This window comes from Hypanus sabinus, chromosome 1 (genome assembly GCF_030144855.1).
Source record: "Hypanus sabinus isolate sHypSab1 chromosome 1, sHypSab1.hap1, whole genome shotgun sequence".
Taxonomy (NCBI): domain Eukaryota; kingdom Metazoa; phylum Chordata; class Chondrichthyes; order Myliobatiformes; family Dasyatidae; genus Hypanus; species Hypanus sabinus.
In genome coordinates, this window is record NC_082706.1 from 144464463 (window position 1) to 144485539 (window position 21077).

A 21077-nucleotide genomic window follows, 5' to 3' on the forward strand; every position below is an offset into this window, starting at 1 on the left:
GAAACAGCTTCTTGCCCTCCTAAATCCGATTCCTCAATGGACATTGAATCCTAGGACACCACCTCACTTTTTTAAATACACAGTATTTGTTATTTGCACATTTTTAAAAAATCTATTCAATATACAGCTACTGTAATTGATTTACTTGTTTATTTATTTATTATTATTTTTATTTTATTTATTACTTTTTTCTCTCTTCTAGATTATGTATTGCATTGAACTGCTGCTGCTAAGTTAACAAATTTCATGTCACATGCCGGTGTTAATAAACCTGATTCGGATTCATAATAATAGCTTTCAGCATTTTCCGCCCTGGGAAATGGCACTGGCTGTTCACTCTACTCATGCCTCCTATAACCTCTTATCAAGTCATCTCTCATCCTCCTTTGCTTCAAAGAGAAAAATTCTAGCTTGCTCAACATTTCCTCATAAGACACATTCTCTAAACCAGGCAGCATTCAGGTACATTTCCTCTACACCCTCTCTAAAGCTTTTATTTCCTTCCTAAAATGAGGTGACCAGAGCTGAATACAATGCTCCGTGTAGTCTAACCAGTTTTATAGAGCTGCAGCATTACCTCACAAGTCTTGAACTCAATCCAACTAAATGAAGGACAACAAACCATACAGCTTCTTAACCATACTATCAACTTGCACACAACTCCACTCATAAGTCTTGCATAGTATCTAGCACCCTCAGAAAGAATTCCAAAGATTTGCTACTCTCTAGCTGAAGAAATTTCCTCTCACCCTGCCTTGAATGGTCAGCCATTTACTTTGAGAATGTGAGCCCAACATCCATTTCCATATCTGCCCTCTCTAACCCTGTAGAATTTAGTACATTTTAATGAAATAACCTCTCATTATTTAAAATGTCATACAACACAGGCCCACTCTGCTGAAATCACTCATAAAATGAATATGTAATCAATTTGTTAAACACCCTGCTTCCCTCTATCGCAACATAACAGCCCGTCTATAAGGAGAACAGATCTGCACACAATATTCCGGATCACTTGTGGATTCCTTCTCTAATTTCAGCAAGATATTGCTACTTTTCAATTCAAATCCCCTGTCAACAAAGACCATTAAGCTGCTTCCTGTCCAAAATGCTCACTGTACTTGTATTTTAATTTTCAGTGATTCATGTACAAGGATGCCCAGGTCTTTCTGAACACCAATATCTTTCCATCTCTCAACACTGAAAAAATATTTTGCCTTTCTGTCTTTTTTTTTAAACCAGTGTTCTCGTATGTGATGTCCCATACTGAGATCTTGACTCAATGCTTTAAGATACCAGTGGTGACGGCATGATGGGTGGAGAGAGATGTGCAAAGTCAATGATTATGGGAAGTCACTGTGCACAAATTACATGTTTTTTTTCTATGCTACAAAATAACTGCAGCAGCATAGTGCAGCATTTATTAAAAATACCGCCACACAGAGCCAGAGACCTGGATCCAAACTTGATTTTGGGTGCTGTCTATGTGATGTTTGCACACTTCCTTGTGACTACATGGGTTTCCCCTTAGTGTTCTGGTTTCCTCCCACCTCCCAAGGAAGAGTGGGTTAGTAACTTAATTAGCCATTGTAAATTGCTCCTTGTGTGTAGAAGAATGGTAGAACTTGTGGGGAATTTTTTAAAAATGCCATTAAAAATTGTTTGAAACCGACTCAGTGGGTTGAAGGGTCAATTTCTGTGACTCAAATGACTCGAGCTATACCTCACAAGTGGCCTGCTGGGATGATGGGCCTTTGGATACTCCTGGGTTGTTGGGGTGATACAAATATATTAAATTTGTACTTTAACTCAAATTAAACATTGCACAATGAGATTTTGCTGTTTGGTTTGGTTTCTTAATTCAAAACATTTCTTTAGCAGTAGCTAACCTTGAGAGTTCCTCACTGCAATCTACACTTTGAGTGGGGTTCGTGGTGAACACGTGAGTGACTAAAGTCAAAACCTTCTAAGAGTTTTAGGCAGAGTGTTTAACTGTATGTCTCAGAACAAGATATGAGGGAAAATCTAGGATATGAGGGGAATTACGCATTGAAGTAAGGAAACTGTTAGTGAACAAGACCCAGTCAACATCTGGTACAGTTTTGTTATCAAACCTCATTATTTCTTTTGTAGTTATCTATAAAAGGAAGCTTAGTTAAAAATTACAGTTCATGCTCATTCTAACCACTTCTGATCAATAATTAGTGTTAGGCACTTCACACAAATGTGCCAACAGAAGGGATTTTTAGAATGGGATTTAATAAAGCATGTTAAATCCTTCTGGCATTTATTCTTCGACTTGCAAACGCTCCTATTCTGTTGACAATTTATTTTGTCACCAGCAGAAACCAGTGGGAATGGAAATGTTTGCAAGCAGCAGAGGCAATTTCCAAAAATACTGGAGGTCAAGGAGATGACACTGTGGTGAACTACATATACCTGTCTGGACACACCCCTCTGCAGACTGCTCCTGTGGCTCCTCCCACAGACCCCTGTATAAAGACGGTTGGAGGCACTGCTCCTCCCTCAGTCTCCAGGATGTTGTGTGGTGGTCTCTTGCTACTTATCATGGTCTCTTGCAGCTAATAAGAGCCTATCGTTTGCCTCCCATCTCCGAGAGTTATTGATGGTGCATCAGACACAAAATGCCTGCTCTTTGGGGGAATTTCTTCCCTAAATCTTTAAACTATCCCTTCTCATTCTGTAATAAAAGCTATCTCAGCAGCAGTAATCAGTAAGTTATTTCACTGTTATAAAGACCCAATTAGCTCACTAATGTCCTGCAGGGAAAGAAATCTGCTGTCCTTACTAATTCTGTCCTGACTGTGGTTGATTTTCAAACGTTTCCTCAGTTCGTGGACAATTAATATTGCATTGACAGTGAAGTCCACATCACGTGACCAAATAAAATAGTTAAGATATAACTTAATTGGTTTAAGCATGCAATATGCTTGTGGGATTGAATACCTATTCCTGTCACTATTTCACAAATGTCACTCAAGTTTTGTTTGCAAATGTCTGGAAGCTTTATTAGAATTGAATGTAATGCCACGGGTATGGTTTAATTTGAGTTTGTGGTCACAGAAGGCCATGAAATTCATGACAAGTTTACAAAGCCTGTGCCAGGAACCAAAGGCGATTGTGGCTTCTTCTAGACTATGTCATACAATGTTGTCTCATCACTGAAGTGGCTCAATTTGAACAGGATGAACATAAACCATGCTTTTAACGAACACTGTCATTTGTGTCTGTATACAAGCAACTAAAAATATTGGCCCCAGCTGGGCATGATTAAAATAAGTTATTTTATGTTACTGCTTGAATTCTGAACTTGTTCCTTTGCAAGGAAGACAAGGGTAGCTGAGAACTATCACCACTTGTAAATCTCCCTAACCTGATCTATTATACATCCGTCTCTTCATGGCTGCTGAGTCAAAATACTAATTTTTTCTTACCCAACAGTAATATGGTGAGTGTGGGAAATGCATTGCCACGTTTAACAAGGGAAACAGTCACAATACAAGAACTGGCAACAAAAAAATGGAGAGCACAACAGGGGGCAGATATGACCATAGAATTAGCATTCTACTCACGTGGGGAACTTTGCTTCCTGGTTGAACTGAATGAATTCAATGCATTTATTTCATTCCAACTTCTTGGAGTATAATAAGAGGCTAATGATTAAAAACATAATAATGCTGGAAAAAATATGTAAGCTTTAGGAGCTGAAATCATGCAGGGCCCTTGAGGAACATAAAGGAAGCTGGACAGTATTTAAACAGGGAATCAAGAGGACTAGAACAGGCCATAAAATGTCTTGGCGAGTAGGATTAAGCAGAATCCCAAAGCATTTTATACATACATTAAAAACAAGAGGGTAACCAGAGAGAGGTAGTGAGATCCAGAAGGTGTATGCTGATAATCTGGGGCATATTTATATCAAGGAAGCAGCTTTGGATCTCTTCAGAACATTAAAGTTGATAACCCTAGGGTCTGTTGGGATTTATCCTGAGTTATTGAGCGCGGCAATCTAGGAGCTTGATGGAACATTGACAAAGGTGTTTGCATCCACCAGATAAATGGAAAATAGCCAAATGTTGTTCCTCTGTTTAAGAAAGGAATTAGAGACAAACAAGAAATTATAGTTCAGATCTACTGGCATCTGGAAAAGTAATGAATTATTTGGGATAGTCAGCATAACTTTCTGTGGGAGAGGTCATATCTTAAAAACTCAGTTGAGTTTGAGAAGGTGACAAAGATGACTGATGAGAGTAGAGTAGTGAACATTGTAGACATGAACTTTGTAAAAAGCCTTGCTAATGTCCCTCATAGTAGGCTGATCCAAACAACAGAGGCACATAAAATTCATGCAGATTAGATTCAAAATAGGCTTTGCCATTGAAAAGAGCAGACAAAAGTGGAAGTGTTAATCTGACTGGAGGTCTGTGACCAGCTGTATTCTGCAGAATCAGAATTAGGTTTATTATTACTGGCATGTGACATGAAATTTGTTAACTTAGCCGCAGCTGTTCAATGCAATACATAATATAGAAAAAAAAACACAAAGTAAAATAATAATAATAATAATAATAATAAATAAGTAAATCAATTACAGTATACATATATTGAATAGATTAAAAGCCTTCTTTATACTATATATTAACAAAAAGGTAGGTAGTGTCCAAGGGTTCAATATCTATTTAGGAATTGGATGGCAGAGGGGAAAAAGCTGTTCTTTAATCACTGAGCGTGTGCCTTTAGGCTTCTGTACCACCTACCTGATGGTAACAGTCCAAAATACTCTCTGCAGCTTCTTTCGGTCCTGTGCAGTAGACCCCCCCCCCCCCCCCACAACACCAGACAGTGATGCAGCCTGTCAGAATGCTTTCTACAGTAGATCTGTAGGGGTTTTTGTGTGTATTTGTTGACGTACCAAATATCATCGAACTCCTAATGATGTAGAGCTGCTGTCTTGTCTTGTTTATAACTGCATCTATCTATGTTGTGATCAGGTTAGAACCTCAGAGATCTTGACACCCAAGAACTTGAAACTGCTCACTCTCTCCACTGCTGATCCCTCTATGAGGATTGGTATGTGTTCCTTCGTCTTACCTCCACAATCAGCTCTTTCATCTTACTGACATTGAGTGCCAGGTTGTTGTTGCGACACCACTCCACTAGTTAGCATATTTCATTCCTGTACGCCCTCTCGTCACCACCTGAGAATCCACCAACAATAGTTGTATCGTCAGCAAATTGATAGACGGTATTTGAGCTATGCATAGCCACACATAGATATAGAGAGAGTAGAGCAGTGGGCTAAGCACACTTCCCTGAGTGCTGATCGTCAGCGAGAAGGAGATTTTGTCACCAATCTGCAGATTGTGGCCTTCCAGTTAGGAAGTTGAGGATCCAATTGCAAAGGGAGGTACAGAGGCTCAGGTTCTGCAACTTCTCAATCAGGATTGTGGGAATGATGGTATTAAATGCTGAGCTGTAGTCAATGAACAGCATCCTGACATAGGGGTTTGTGTTGGCACGTGAAGAGCCATTGAGATTGCATCTGCTGTTGACCTATAGTGGCGATTGGCAAATTGCAATGGGTCCAGGTCCTTGCTGAGGGAGGAGTTCATTTCAGTCATGACCAACCTCTCAAAGCATTTTATCATTGTAGATGTGATGAAGGATCAGTGTTGGGATCTCTATTGTTTGTCTTTTATTCAAGGTGGAATGGTATGAGCAGATACAATAGCAATGTTTTGGAGGCATTTACAGTTCTGGGCAAAAGTCTTAGGCACATTGGTATATGTATATAGCTAGGAAGCCTAAGATTTTTACCCAGTACTGTATTTGTAAACGCGAAGCAGAGTTTGTAAATCTGGCAGGAGCAAAGGATGTTGCAAATGGTGAGGGAGGAGTGCCATGGGAGGGGTGTGGGACAGGTGGCAGAGAAGGACTGCCAGAGGCAGGAGGGTGGCACAGGTGCAGAAACACCCAGTTCTGAGACACCGGGCAAAGTCACTTGATTCCAAACAATTGGTTTATTTATCATTACAGAATGTCCCTCTAGTGCTTCCTGCTCCCCCCTCCCCTCTCAAAATAGAGACTCATATCATAATCAAGTTTATCATCACCCACAAGTCATGAAATTTCTTTTCACCCAGAATGAAATTTCAGACTGATGGATTGAGATATGTCTATTTTAATGTAAGGGTTATCATGAACAAAGCAGATGAGCTTAGAGCGTGGTTCAGTACTTGGAGCTATGATGTTGTGGCCATTACAGAGACTTGAATGGCTCAGGGGCAAGAATGGCTACTTAGAGTGCCAGACTTTAGATGTTTCAGAAAAGACAGGAATGGGGGCAAAAGAGGTGAGGGCGTGGCACTGCTGGTCAGAGATAGTGTCGTGGCTGCAGAAAAGGAGGAAGTCACAGAGGGATTGTCTACTGAGTCTCTGTGGGTGGAAGTTAGAAACAGGAAGGGGTCAATAGCTCTACTGGGTATTTTTTTTATAGACCACCCAATAGGAACAAGGAGATCAAGAAGCAGATAGGGAGACATATTCTGGAATGGTGAAATAACAACAGGGTTGTCCTGATGGGAGATTTTAATTTCTCCAGTATTGATTGGCATCTCCCTAGAGCAAGGGGTTTAGATGGGATAAAGTTTGTTAGGTGTGTTCAGAAAGGTTTCCTGATAAGCCTACAAGAGGAGAGGCTGTACTTGATCTGTTATTGGGAAATTAACCTGGTCAGGTGTCAGGTCTGTCAGTGGGAGAGTATTTTGGAAATAGTGATCACAATTCTATCTCCTTAGCATTAGAGAGGGATAGGAGCAGACAGGTTAGTCCAGGTCCTTGCTGAGGCAGGAGTTCAGCCTGGTAATGACCAACCTCTCAAAGCATTTCATCAGTGTCGATGTGACTGCTACTGGGCGATAGTCATTTAGGCTGCTCACATTATTCTTCTTCGGCACTGGTATAATTGTTGCCTTTTTTAAGCAAGTGGGAGGTTGAAAATTCCTTGAATACTCCCGCTACTTGGTTGGCACAGGTTTTCAGAGCCTTACCAGGTACTCTATCTGGACTTTCCACATTGCAAGTGTTAAAGACAGCCTAACATTGGCTTCTGAGACAGAGATCACCGGGTCATCAGGGGTGGCAGGGATCTTCACAGCAGTAGTTGTGTTCTCCCTTTCAAAGTGGGCATAGAAGGCATTGAGACCATACATGCTATTGGGTTTTGCTTTGTAGGAAGTAATGTCCTGCAGACCCTGCTAGAATTGCCGTGCATCCAATGTCACCTTGAACCTCATTCGAAAATGTCTCTTCACCCTTGAAATAGCCCTCTGCAAATCAGCACCCTGCTCTACCCGCTACTTGCTTTACACTTATGACCGTGTGGCGAAGCACAACTCCAATGCCATAGTTCAGTTTGCTAACAACATCACTATTGTTGGTTGAATCAATGGTGGTGATGAATCAGCATATGGGAGGGAGACTGAAATTCTGGCTGAGTGCCACAATAACAACCTCTTATTTAATATTTGCAAGACCAAGGAGCTGATTATAGACTTCAGGAGAAGGAAAACAGAGGTCTATGAGCCAGTCCTCATTGTAGGATCAGAGTGGAGAGTGTTAGCAACTTTAAATTCTTTGGTATTATTATTTCAAAGGACCTGTCCTGGGCCCAGCACATAAATGCAATTACGAAGAAAGCATGGCAGTGCCTCCTGCCCCATTGAACCCATTGTCTCAGCTTGCTCCTGCCCCATCGAACCCACTGTCTCAGCTTGCTCCTGCCCCATCGAACCCATTGTCTCAGCTTGCTCCTGCCCCATCGAACCCATTGTCTCAGCTTGCTCCTGCCCCACTGAACCCATTGTCTCAGCTTGCTCCCACCCCACCGAACCCATTGTCTCAGCTTGCTCCTGCCCCATCGAACTTAGCACCTGAACACTGTTTTCTCCCCCCGCCTTTTCAATCCCTTCGCACCTATGTTCGTGACACTTCTCACAGTTCTAATTTTTTCAATGATTTTAAGTTCCTTGGCCCCCACCGCCTTATTTTCACCATGGATGTCCAGTCCCTATATACCTCCATCCCCCACCAGGAAGATCTCAAAGCTCTCCACTTTTTTGGATTCCAGACTTAACCACCACTCTCCTCTGTCTAGCGGAATTAGTCCTTACTCTCAATAATTTCTCCTTTGGCTCCTCCCACTTCCTCCAAACCAAAGTTGTAGCCATGGGCACCCATATGGGTCCCAGCTATGCCTGCCTTTTTGTTGGCTTTGTGGAACAGTCCATGTTCCAAGCTTATACGGGAATCCGTTCCACACTTTTCCTTCGCTACATTGACGACTGCATTGCTGCTGCCTCCTGCACGCATGCTGAGCTCGTTGACTTCATTAACTTTGCCTCCAACTTTCACCCTGCCCCCAAATTTACCTGGTCCATTTCCGACACCTCCCTTCCCTTTCTTGATCTTTCTGCCTCCATTTCTGGAGACGACTTATCTACTGATATCTACTATAAGCCTACGGACTCTCACACCTACCTGGACTATTCCTTTTCCCACCCTGTCTCTTGCAAAAATGCCATCCCCTTCTCACAATTCCTCCGTCTCCACCTCATCTGTTCTCAGCATGAGGCTTTTAATTCCAGGACGAAGGAGATGTCTTCCTTTTTTAAAGAAAGGGGCTTCCCTTCCTCCACCATCAACTCTGCTCTCAAATGTATCTCTCCCATTTCATGCACCTCCCACCACCCCTCTTGGGATAGGGTTCCCCTTGTCCTCACCTACCAACTCACCAGCCTCTGGGTCCAACATATAATTCTCCGTAAGTTCCGCCACCTACAACGAGATCCCACTACCAAGCACATCTTTCACTCCCCCCCTTTCTGCTTTCCACAGAGATCACTCCCTACCTTGTCTGTTCGTGTCCCCCCCACCCCCCCCGCCATCCCTTCCCACCGGTCTCCCTCCTGGCACTTATCCTTGTAAGCGAAACAAGTGCTACACCTGCCCTTACACTTCCTCCCTCACCACCATTCAGGGCCCCAGACAGTCCTTCCAGGTGAGACGACACTTCACCTGTGAGTCGGTTGGTGTGATATACTGTGTCCAGTGCTTCCGGTGTGGCCTTCTATATATTGGTGAGACCCGACACATACTGGGAGACCGTTTTGCTGAACGCCTATGCTCTGTCCGCCAGAGAAAGTAGGATCTCCCAGTGGCCACACGTTTTAATTCCACGTCCCATTCCCATTCTGAAATGTCTACCCATGGCCTCCTCTGCTGTCAAGATGAAGCCACATTCAGGTTGGAGGAACAATACCTTATATTCCGTCTGGGTAGCCTCCAACCTGATGACATGAACACTGATTTCTCTAACTTCCGTTAATACCCCTTCTCCTCTTCTTACCCCATCCCTTATTTATTTATTAGTCCCCCCCCTTTTTTCTTTCTCTCTCTCTCTCTGCCCCTCTCGCAATCACTCCTTGCCTGTTCTCCAAGTCTGTCTGGTGCTCCCCTTCCCCTTTCTTTCTCCCTAGGCCTCCCGTACCATGATCTTTACCCTTCTCCAGCTGTGTGTCCCTTTTGCCAATCAACTTTCCAGCTCTTAGCTTAATCCCTCCCCCTCCTGTCTTCTCCTATCATTTTGGATTTCCCCCTCCCCCTCCCACTTTGAAATCTCTTACTATCTTTTCTTTCAGTTAGTCCTGACGAAGGGTCTTGGCTCGAAATGTCAACTGTACTTCTTCCTATAGATGCTGCCTGGCCTGCTGCATTCCACCAGCATTTTGTGTGTATTACTTGAATTTCCAGCATCTGCAGATTTCCTCGTGATGGCAGTACCTCTATAGGAGTTTGCAGAGATTTGGAAAGACATACAGAACTTTGACAAATTTCTATAGCTGCGTAGTGGAGTATATTGACTGGCTGCATTACAGCCTGATATGAAAATACCAATGCCCTTAAACCGAAATTCCTACAAATAATAGTGGATATGGCCCTGTCCATCACATGTAAAACTCTCCCTACCACGGAGCAGATCAACGTGGAGCGCTGTAGCAGGAAAGCAGCATCCATTATCAAGGACCCCTAACACCCATGTCGTGCCCTCTTCTCACTGCTGCCATCAGGAAGGTGATACAGGAGCTTCAGGACTCACATCACCAGATTCAGAAACATTCATTGCCCCTCAACCATTAGGCTCTTGAACCGGGGGAATAACTTCACTTGCCCCATCAATGAACTGTTCCTACAACCTATGGACTCATTTTCAAAGACTCTTCACCTCATGTTCTCAATATTTATTGGTTATTTAGTCTTTGTATTTGCACAGTTTGTTGTGCAAATACAGTTAGTTTGTACACTGGTTGACCACCCTGTTGGTGCAGTTGTTCATTGATTCCATTATGGTTATTGGATTTATTGAGTATGCCTGCAAGCAATGAATCTCAGGGTTGTATATGGTGACAGATATGTACTTTAATAATAAATTTACTTTGAACTTTGGAATGTTGAACCCTGCCCCAACCTATAATGTGCTCAGTCATGCATCTGCCACAAAACCTGAGCAATTTGCAATATTTTTTATCAACAGAATTACTACCATTAGGGAATGTATAGCTGTAATTATTAGTAACCTTGATAGCCAAACTCGTAAAAAAATGGCAACCATCTCAAAATTTAAGAGCATTTCTGATTCAGATCTCTACAAAATTGTAATAAAGAGCAAACTGTTTACCTGCTGCCTTGACCCTGTCCCTACCACACATATTAAGGTCTCTTTTAATAGTGCTTTTAATTATTCTTGTAGAATTATTTACACATCTCTTGAAAATGGGAGTTTTTCCAGATGCCTTCAAAATTGCCACTGTCAAAATCCTACTAAAAAGCCAAACTTTGATAGTGGAATACCAGCTAACTGAAGGTCTACATCAAATCTGCCCTTCATGAGCAAGATTCTTGAGGCCGTACAGGAGCAAGATATGCCAACTAGTGGAGTGGTGTCGCAGCAACAACCTGGCACTCAACGTCAGTAAGATGAAAGAGCTGATTCTGGACTTCTGGAAGGGCAAGACAAAGGAATACACATCAATCCTCATACAGGGATCAGAAGTGGAGAGAGCGAGCAGTTTCAAGGTCCTGGGTGTCAAGATCTCTGAGGACCTAACTTGGTCCTAACATATCGACACAGTTATAAGGAAGGCAAGACAGCAGCTATACTTCATTAGGAGTTTGAAGAGATTTGATATGTCAACAAATATTCTCAAAGACTTTTATATATGTACCATGGAGAGCATTCTAACAGGCTGCATCACTGTCTGGTAATGGGGGGGCGGCTACTGCACAGGACGGAAAGAAACTGCAGAGGGTTGTAAATTTAGTCGGCTCCTTCTTGGGTACTAGCCTACAAAGTACCCAGGACATCTTCAAGAAACGGTGTCTCAGAAAGGCAGCATCCATTATTAATGACCTCCAGCACCCAGGGCATGCCCTTTTCTCACTGTTACCATCAGGTAGGAGGTACAGAAGCCTGAAGGCACACACTCAGCAATTCAGGAACAGTTTCATCCCCTCTACCATCCGTTTCCTAAATGGACATTGAACCCGTGACACTACCTCACTTTTTAATATACATTATTTCTGTTTTTTTGCACAATTTTAATCTATTCAATATATGTAATACTGTAAATTGGCTTAGTGTATTTATTTATTATTTTTTTTTCTTTTATATTATGTATTGCATTGAACTGCTGCTGCTGAGTTAACAAATTTCATGACACATGCCGGTGATAATAAACCTGATTCTAGTTCTAAGAAAGTCATTTTAGACCAACTCAACGACTTTCTGAATGGGAACAATATTCTAGAAAAGTTTCAGTCAGGTTTCAGAGCAAACCACAGCATGTAGGTGGCCCTTATCAAAATAGTCAGTGACTTTAGGTTTAGCGCTGATGCCAACAGGAACCTAATTCTCCTAGGTAAGTCCTGCCTTTGACACAATTGATGGCAACAGTGTCTTAGATCACATTGAGAACTAGGTTGGTGTCACTAGTAGTGCCCTTACTTGGTTTTGCTCATACATCTTAAATAATTTTATTTTTTGCCTGTCTTGGAAACCAATTTTCTAAGAGATACAATGTATCTTTTGGTGTTGCTCAGAGAAGCTATTTTGGTCCCCTTAGGAGGCATCATTAGAGAGCATAAACTTGTTCTACAGTTATGCAGATGACACACAATTGTATACTTTGGTTAAGACTGATGTTAATAACACCCTATCTTCTCTTAATTCTCGTATGGCTGCAATAAACAAATGGATGAGCAATATTTTCTAAAACTAAATGAAGATAAAAACAGAAATTCTTTTGGTTGGCCCAAAGCCAAAAGAGATGAACTTCTTCATAAACTTGGGAACTTGGCTCCTCTTGTAAAATCATAAGTAACAAGCTTGGGTGTTATCCTTGATTCAGATTTTAATTTTAAATCCCACTTAAAGGAAGTGATCAAACAGCATTTCTACACTAAGAAATATTGCAAAGGTCTGTCCATTTCTGTCATAATGATTCTGAAAAACTAATCCACACCTTTATATCGAATAGACTAGATTACTTCAATTCACTTTTATAATCCTGCTCGAGCTCTCAGGTCTTCTTCTGCAGGTCTCTTAAATTTAAACAATCTCCCTCAAAAGATAGTTGGCAGTACAACTTTTTTTGAACTATGCTCCAAAACTCTAACGGATTCAGCACACACAAAATGCTGCAGGAACTCAGCAAGCCAGGCAGCATCTATGAAAAAAGTACAGTCAACATTTTGGTGGGTCTGCCGAAGGGTCCAGGCCCAAATCGACAACAACAAAGGGCAATATGCCATTTGCCTTCTTGATAACCTGCTGCACCTGCAAACCAACCTTGTGATTCATGCACAAGCACTCCCAAGTTCCTCTGCACAGCAACATGCTGCAATTTTTTACATCTAAATAATAATCTAATCTTCCATTTTTCCTTCCAAAGTGGAAGACCTCACAATTACCAACATTATACTCCATCTGCCCATTCAATTAACCTATCTATATCTCTCTGCAGACTCTCTGTATCCTTTGCTTTTCCACTCAATTTAGTGTCATCAGCAAACTTAGATACACTACAGTCGTTCCCCTCTTCCAGATCACTGCTCACCATTGATTGCCAACCAGAGTAACACCCTGGTGGGTACAGTAGGGTACTGAGGAGTGTGGTAGAACAAAAGGATCTGGGAATACAGGTACACAATTCATTGAAAGTGGCATCACATGTAGATTGGGTTGTAAAGAAAGCTTTTGGCACATTGGCCTTCATAAATCAATGTATTGAGTAAGGATGATGGGAGGTAAAGTTGAAGTTGTTTGAGACATTGATGTGGCCTAATTTGCAGTATGGTGAGCAGTTTTGGTCACCAATCTCCAGGAAAGATGTGAACAAAGTTGAAAGAGTGCAGAGAAAGGATGTTGTTGGGTCTAGAGGACCTGAGTTATAACGAAAAAGTTCAATGGGTTAGGACTGTATTCTTTAGAATGTAGAAGCTTGAGAGGAGATTTGATTGAAGTATACAAAATTATGAAGGGTATAGGTGAGGTAAATGCAAGCAGGCTTTTTCCACTAAAGTTAGGTGGGACTATGACCACAGGTCATGGCTGAAGGGTGAAAGGTGAAAAAAATTAAGGGGAACATGAGGGGAAACTTTTTTCACTCAGAGGGCTGTGAGACTGTGGAATGAGCTGCCAGCACAAATGGTGCATGTGAGCTCAATTTCAACATTTAAAAGTAGTTTTGATAGGTACATGGATAATGGGATATAGAGACTATGATCACAGTGCAAGTTGATAGGTATAGGCAGTTTAAATGGTTTTGGTATGGACTAGATGGGCCAAAGGACCGGTTTCTGAACTGTACTTCTCTATGACTCTAAGACACCAAAGGTTTTTACAGACATACAACATAAAGAGAAAAAGAGAGGTGAGAATGAATATTGAATTGCTGGAAAATGTCACTGGAGAGGTAGTAATAGGGGGACAAAGTAATGGTGGGTGACAATAAGTATTTTGTGTCAGTCTTCAATGTGGAAGACTCAAGCCGAATATCAGAAATTTGAGTGTCAGAGGGCAGAAGTGAGTCCAGATGAGAGCCCATGGTATTACAGGAAAGATACTAACATGGACAGAAGATTGGCTGATGGGCAGAAAGCAAAGAATGGGAATAAAGGGGACCTTTTCTGGATGGCTGCTGGTGACTAGTGGTGTTCTGCAGGGATTTGTATTGGGACTGATTCTTTTCATGTTATATGTCAATGATTTAGATGATAGAACTAATGGCCTTGTGGTAAGGTTGTAGATCGTAGATGATATAAAGACAGGTGGAGGGGCAGTTAGTGCTGAGGAAGCAGGAAGTCTGCAGAAGGATGACTGGGCAAAGAAGTACCAGATGGAATATAGTGTAGGGAAGTACATGGTCATGCACATTGGCAGAATCAGAATCAGAATCCTTTATTATCGCCAAATATGAGGACACATACAGGGAATTTGATGCTGGTTTCCCACAGCTCTCTCTGTACAGAATTAAAAGCAAACAAAAAAATAAGAAATAAAGGTGAAGACTATTTTCTAATTGGGGAGAAAATTTAAAAAATCAGAAGTGCAAAGAGATTTGGGAGTCCTTAGATATCTATTACAGGTTAAGTTGGTGGTAAGGAAGGCAAAAAAGCAATGTTAGTATCCATTTTGAGAACACTAGAATATGAGAGGAAGGATGTAATGCTTAGGCTTCATAAAGCATTGGTCAGACCACACTTGGGAGTATCATACGCAGTTTTGGGCCCCTGTGCTGATGTGCTGGCATTGGAGAGGGTCCAGAGGAGGTTCATGAGAATGATTCCAGGAATGAAAGAGTTAATGTACGAGGAGCATTTGATGGCTCTGGGCCTGTACTCACCAGAGTTTAGATGAATGAAGGGGGAATCTCACTGAAACTTGTTGAATTTTGAACTGCCTAGATAGAGTGGATTTGGAGAGGATGTTTCCTATAGTGGGGGGAGTTTCTTTAGGGTACAGCCTCAAAATAGAGGGATGTCCATTTAGAACAGAGATGAGGAGGAGTTTCTTTAGCCAATAGGAGGTGAATCTGTGGATTCACTGCCATGACTGTAGGGGTCGGGTCATTGAACATATTCAAAGCAGAGGCAGGTAAGTTCCTGATTAGTTAGGGCATCTTCTTCCCACACTTCATCAGGCAGAAGATACAAAAGTCTGAAAGCACATACCACCAGGCTCAAGGATAGCTTCTACTCTGCTGTTATAACACTATTGAATGGTCCCCTAACACAAGCTGGACTCTCAACTTCACAATTTGCCTCATTATGCCCTTGCACTGTGCTGCACTTTCCCTGTCACACTTCATTCTTCATTCTGTTAGTTTTCCCTTGTATTACCTCAATGCTATGTTGTAATGAAATGATCCATCTGGATGGTGTGCAAAGCAATTTTTTCCACTATACTTCAGTATATGTGACAATAATAAACCAATTTACCAGTTTAACTGACCTTATGTTTATCAATGCAGCTGATACCAAGGAAGTCTATGATGCAGCGACCAAGCCACTCATCTGGTCGTGCACTCAGGATATCATTGCGACAACTGTCCAGGTACTGCTGAAGCTTGATAAGGACACTCCGTGACAACACATAACCATAGCCACCATGGCAATAGCGTGAGTCAGGGTCACCGCCAATGAATTCTTCTGTCCGTCCCAAATACAGGTCGTTGTTGATACTCAGGTGAGAAATGAGAGACTTGATGCGTTCTGCCTCAGTGTACGTGTTATCCTGAGTCAAGTAGAACCAGTCGTACTCATTGCCATAATGCTCATAGATGTACTGGATGGTCCGGTACATTAGCCACACAGGTTGGTCATCTCCATGGGATACTATCTGCATACCATGTGGAACCTTGGTATTGCGAAACCCAGTGAAATATACCAGCTTGTTGAAGTGATGGGCTACTGTCCGATTAACAGACACAGCCAATGTGTTCAGAGTACCTTTGGAGGTCAGTACACCAACAAACAGTCGATCACGGATTCCCAACTCTGTGTGGATGTAACGTGTTCTAGTAGAAGAAACATGTAATTAACTTTAAGCTTTAATGGCTGTTTGTACCAGCTTTCCCTCCCCTCCTCATCTGAAAGTACCAACACTCTTTCGAGCATGTGTTTGTTTTCTCAGGTGAATGGAAAAGATCCAAGAGCATTACTAAAGAGTGGGCTGATGTTGTCAATATTTAACCCTCAATATAAACAGGTTATCTGGTCATTTATTTACCATCACTGAGGGTTTACATTATGTAAACTGAAGACATTACATTTCAAAAGTATCTTAAAAACAAAGTGAATCTAGTAACACTTTGGTTGTTTAAAAAAGAGCACTCCTCTGACTTTATTAACAAAAGCAGAAGAGTAAAAATTCTGAATCTTTATAAAACATTGGTTGAGTTTCAATTGTATACTAGATTCAGTTCTAGGCTCTGGGAAAAATAGCAAGTGGATGCACTGGAGATTTAGACAAAGTTGGTCCCAGGGGCTAGTTCTCCATACAGCAGAGAAGGCTTTGATGCAATTTCAGCAAAATTACTATAGTGGTAGACAGTGCAAATAAGAATCTGTTTTCAGCAACAATGATATACAGATTTAACAAATTAAAGTACCACACAAAGGAATTAGAAGAATTTTATTTTACAGTGAGTGGCTGTGATTTGTAAGGCAATGGTTAAAAAAAATCAAAATATCAATGGGAGCAGATCCAATAAGAATATTCAAAATGGAATTGGATAAGAACTAAGTAAAAAAAAAATCTAAGAATAGCTGGAGAAAGAGCAGGAGTTTAAGATATAAAATGATAGAGTGGGACCTCTCCATGTAGTTAATTTGAGAGAAGATGGGCAGAGCAACAGCAGATGGAGTGTAATGCTAATGAGCATTATACAGAGGTATAGACAGAGTGTATGCTCATTTCAGTGATGAGCTGAGCTATATCCACAACTCTGCTGTTTTTTTGTGTTACAGGCAGAAGGATTGCCATACCAAGCTGGAATGCATCCAGATAAGACACTTTTTATGGTACATCAATAAAACTGGTAAGGGTTGACAGGAACATGTCAAATTCCTTTAGCCTCCTGAGGTGTAGAGGCATTGGTGAGATTTCTTAGTTGTGGTGTCACACCTAGGAACTTGAAGCTTTCAACATCAGCATCATTGATGAAGACAAGAGCATGTAGTCTGCTCCTTCCTGAAGTCAATGACCAGCTCTTCCGCTTTGCTGACATTGAGGAAAGATCATTGTCATAACACCATGTCACTAAGCGCTCTATCTCTTTCCTGCACTCTGACTCATCATGGTCATAGAGACATGGTCCACTATTGTGGTGGTATCATCAGCAAACTTGTAAATGGAGTTATAACAGTGTCTAGTAACATCATGATAAGTGTACAGGGAGTAGAATAGGGGGCTGAGGACACAACTTTGTGCAGCACCAGTATTTAAAATAACCATGGCAGAGTGTTGTTGACATGAACCTTTGACCTGGCACCTTATTGTTTGCCTGCAAAGCATTTTACCTGTAATTGTAACACCTTATTCCGAATTCTGTTATTGTTTTACCTTGTACAACTCTAATAAAATGATCTGTATGAATGGAATGCAAGGCAATCTTTTCACTGTACCTCAGTACACAACAATAATAAACCAACTTACAGATATTAACAAGGAAAATGGACCTTTGAAAATGGACATAATAATATAAGCTGATCTCTCAACAAGACAGAAGAAAAATAACTAAGGAAACCTCACTTTTTGTGGAGGAAGGAAAATCACCAAAATATACATACTTAAAACCAAAATTATCATAGGTATCTTTTTTCTTGTGTAAAGTTCTTACCTCAGGACTTTCTTGTGTGGTTTGTTGGGATCCTTGTAATAAGGGACTATCCTTGGCTCATATTCCTTGTTGCCAGTGAACTCCCCTGTTTCAGCTCCAGGATGTCCATTGTTATGGAGTAGCCCTATGCTGTCTCCTGTATCCATGCATGATTCATCCCCATTTCCCTGAGTCCAGGAGGCTCGCAGTAAACTCAGGCTGCAGCCCAAGGAGAGCCCCAGGATCAGGGGAAGAGCAGGCCGGAAGAGGGGTAAAAGGGATGTCAAACGCATTGTACAGAGTAAAGCAAGATGTTTGAAACAGACTGAGAGAGAAGCACAGTAAGACAGGGTCTGATAGCAAAAGCCTTACGACTTATATGTACAGTATTAAATATCTATTTTTTAACCTCATACATAAAACACCAACTGGCATACAGTGACTGACCAAAACTACATCACAGCACTCTAAGTCTGCCAACAATTTCCATCCCAGTAAAAACAAACTAAATACTAATTTTAATTTTTGCACAAAACCATCTTCGGATATCACAGCAATATTGAGACAAAAAAGTCAGCTTCAAAAGGAAATAGAAATGATGCTAACTCAATTAAACAACAGGTCAAATTTTCTGATATAGATCAATATATATGTTAACACTGGTCCCAATACCACTGGCATATCAAATAAATAACTTTGTATTTAATGGCAGCAAAAGACTAACCTTGGAAACTTCTTCAAATCAATAGTGATTACTGCAAAAGATAAATTCAACAGAACAAAAACAATATGATACTGCACTCAGTTAAAATTCTACAGCTATCGTTCTCTTTGCACTTTCCCCTATGCGCGCTGCGCACTGTGCACTGAATATTTTGATATCAGATAGGCCAACATTTGCCCCCTTCGAGCTTCCCCATTGCTCCTGAATTGACAGTGTGGATAGCTATCTTTACAGAGATGAACGTATTCAACACATAGTAAAGGACAGCTGGATTTGATGAGAGAATGGTTCTGCTTAAGTCATTTATAGTTTCAGGTACTTGTTCTCTATGCAACTCAAATGGATATATTGAACAGTAGGTAACTGTTAAAGGGCAGGCAAATCAGACAGACAGGTTCTGTTTATTCTCAATTCTTCCCTGTGCTCCATCAATATAAAGCCGGATGGCAAACTCTTCTTGGGTCAAATAGTTGCATAAAATCCCTTGCTTTCAGGTGTAGTAGTACACACTAAGAAACAAAGTGGCAAATTTATAAACGCAGATTAAGATGCACCATTTAGAATATTATGACAAAAGATCTGCCGGACTATGGAGACTTTATCAGAGGGATGTGATTCGATAGCATGTTTCACACGATTAGTCTCCAATATACAAGGCTCAAAGTAAATGTTGTGGCTGCAATCTCATTGTCATAGAAAAGTCGCAGATCAAGCTGCAAGGTTTGTTTCACCTCAGAGCTCCATGTTTATCGAAACAGCAACTTGAGGGAGTAGCAGGTCTGGCGATCTCTTCCTGTTTGCTGTCTCTTAGATCAGACCCAATAGATGAGCTGTTCTGGATAGGCCTGGGCTGTCAAACTGGAGAAGAGCTTTACCTCTGGGTTGTCAGGCTGCGAGAACGGATCTCCTCCGGCTGTCGGGCCGCAGGGGCCAAATTTACTGTACTGTCAAGTCACAGGGACCAGATCTCCTGCGCTCTGGAATGGAATCAAGCGTGGTCCTCCTGTATTTCACACCCCAGCCCTTCGCTTACTAGCTGATCGCTTGAGGATCCGCGGCCGGCCTGGAACCGCTATTCACCGAACCCAGCCCGTCAACTCGGGCCACGCGCGCATGCGCGTCCGTTCCTCGGGCGGTTCGGAAGCGCGCGGAGTTGTACGAATGACAACGGTCACGCCCCGCCAACGGGGTGGAAGGATCCGCAGTCCCAGGGCAGCACCTCGTCTTCTGTCGCTCCTTCTAGGTAACCAGTTTTTCTTTCCACCATCTGGTGTAATTTATGCATAACTTATATTCTGTTGTCCTCGTGACAATATACTTGACTTTCCAGTCGTTCCAATGAAACCTGTAAAGATTATAGATCGCCCCTCTAAATATGCTGCCTGTTCTGCTCTTCTCTTTTATTTTACCCTGTCTTCTCGTATTGTGATATTTCTCCTCTGTTCTTATCTCACTTGAATAAACTCTTCTCGGCCTTCCAGCCGGGTACAAGTGTCTATCTTGACCAATGCTTCGATGACAAACTCTGCCATCTTCATCAGGGATGATGCCTTGGTATGTCCAGTCCAGTTATTACCAGTTATATCCCTCCATCCACTCAGGATTTCGCTGTCCCAACTTGTTTGCAATGACTGCCAGCTCTTACTCCGAGCAAGTCCTTGGTCTTTGTTATACTTACCTGGCAGGGGAGAGACCGTGATCATGAAGGTGGTTCTCCCAGGACGAGGCACTCCCATTGCACTTCGGGTGTGCTGACGCCTGCGATGTCCCCAAATGCGGGATACTCGACTGCAAAAAGTTATTTTCCTCTTCAATGGCTTCCTTCACCAGGTAGCCCCAAAAGCTAGCAATGTAGTTTTTTGTCGTTGAAGTCAATCCTATGGCCATTGCGATGCAATGTTCCGCTGCTCTCGATTTCTCCGGGTAACCCATACAGATACACCTCCTATGCTCCTTGATGCAGGTTTCCATCTTCGTTTGGCCAATATAAGCTGTTTCGCATTCATATGGGATGCTGTAAACATGGGTTGAACAAGTTAGGTCTTTATTCTTTGGAGCGTAGAAGGTTGAGAGGGGATTTGATAGAGGTATTTAAAATTATGAGGGGAATAGATAGAATTGACGTTGATAGGCTTTTTCCATTGAGAGTAGGGGAGATTCAAATAAGAGGACATGAGAGTTAAGGGGCAAAAGTTTAAGGGTAACACGAGGGGAAATTTCTTTACTCGTTGTAGCTGTGCGGAACGAGCTTCCAGTAGAAGTTGTAGAGGCAGGTTCGGTATTGTCATTTAAAGTAAAATTGGATAGGTATATGGACAGGAAAGGAATGAAGGGTTATGGGCTCAGTGTAGGTCGGTGGGACTAGGTGAGAGTAAGCATTCAGCACGGACTAGAAG

General features: G+C 41.8%; 1 protein-coding gene and 1 pseudogene across 1 annotated transcript in view; one reads left to right on the top strand and one right to left on the bottom strand.

Moving 5' to 3' along the window:
• LOC132398443 (chondroitin sulfate glucuronyltransferase-like) overlaps positions 1-19774 on the bottom strand; it is a 32380-nt gene extending 12606 nt beyond the window's left edge. The window contains exons 1-2 of the mRNA XM_059977898.1: positions 17979-19774; positions 15590-16154 (exon numbers count right to left, since the gene is read on the bottom strand). Coding sequence (XP_059833881.1) covers positions 15590-16154; positions 17979-18250 — 837 coding nt within the window. The 5' untranslated portion in view covers positions 18251-19774. The remainder of the gene's footprint in view (positions 1-15589; positions 16155-17978) is intronic.
• A 577-nt stretch (positions 19775-20351) lies between these two features.
• On the top strand, positions 20352-20480 carry LOC132402590 (U1 spliceosomal RNA; annotated as a pseudogene).
• Positions 20481-21077: the final 597 nt, after the last annotated feature.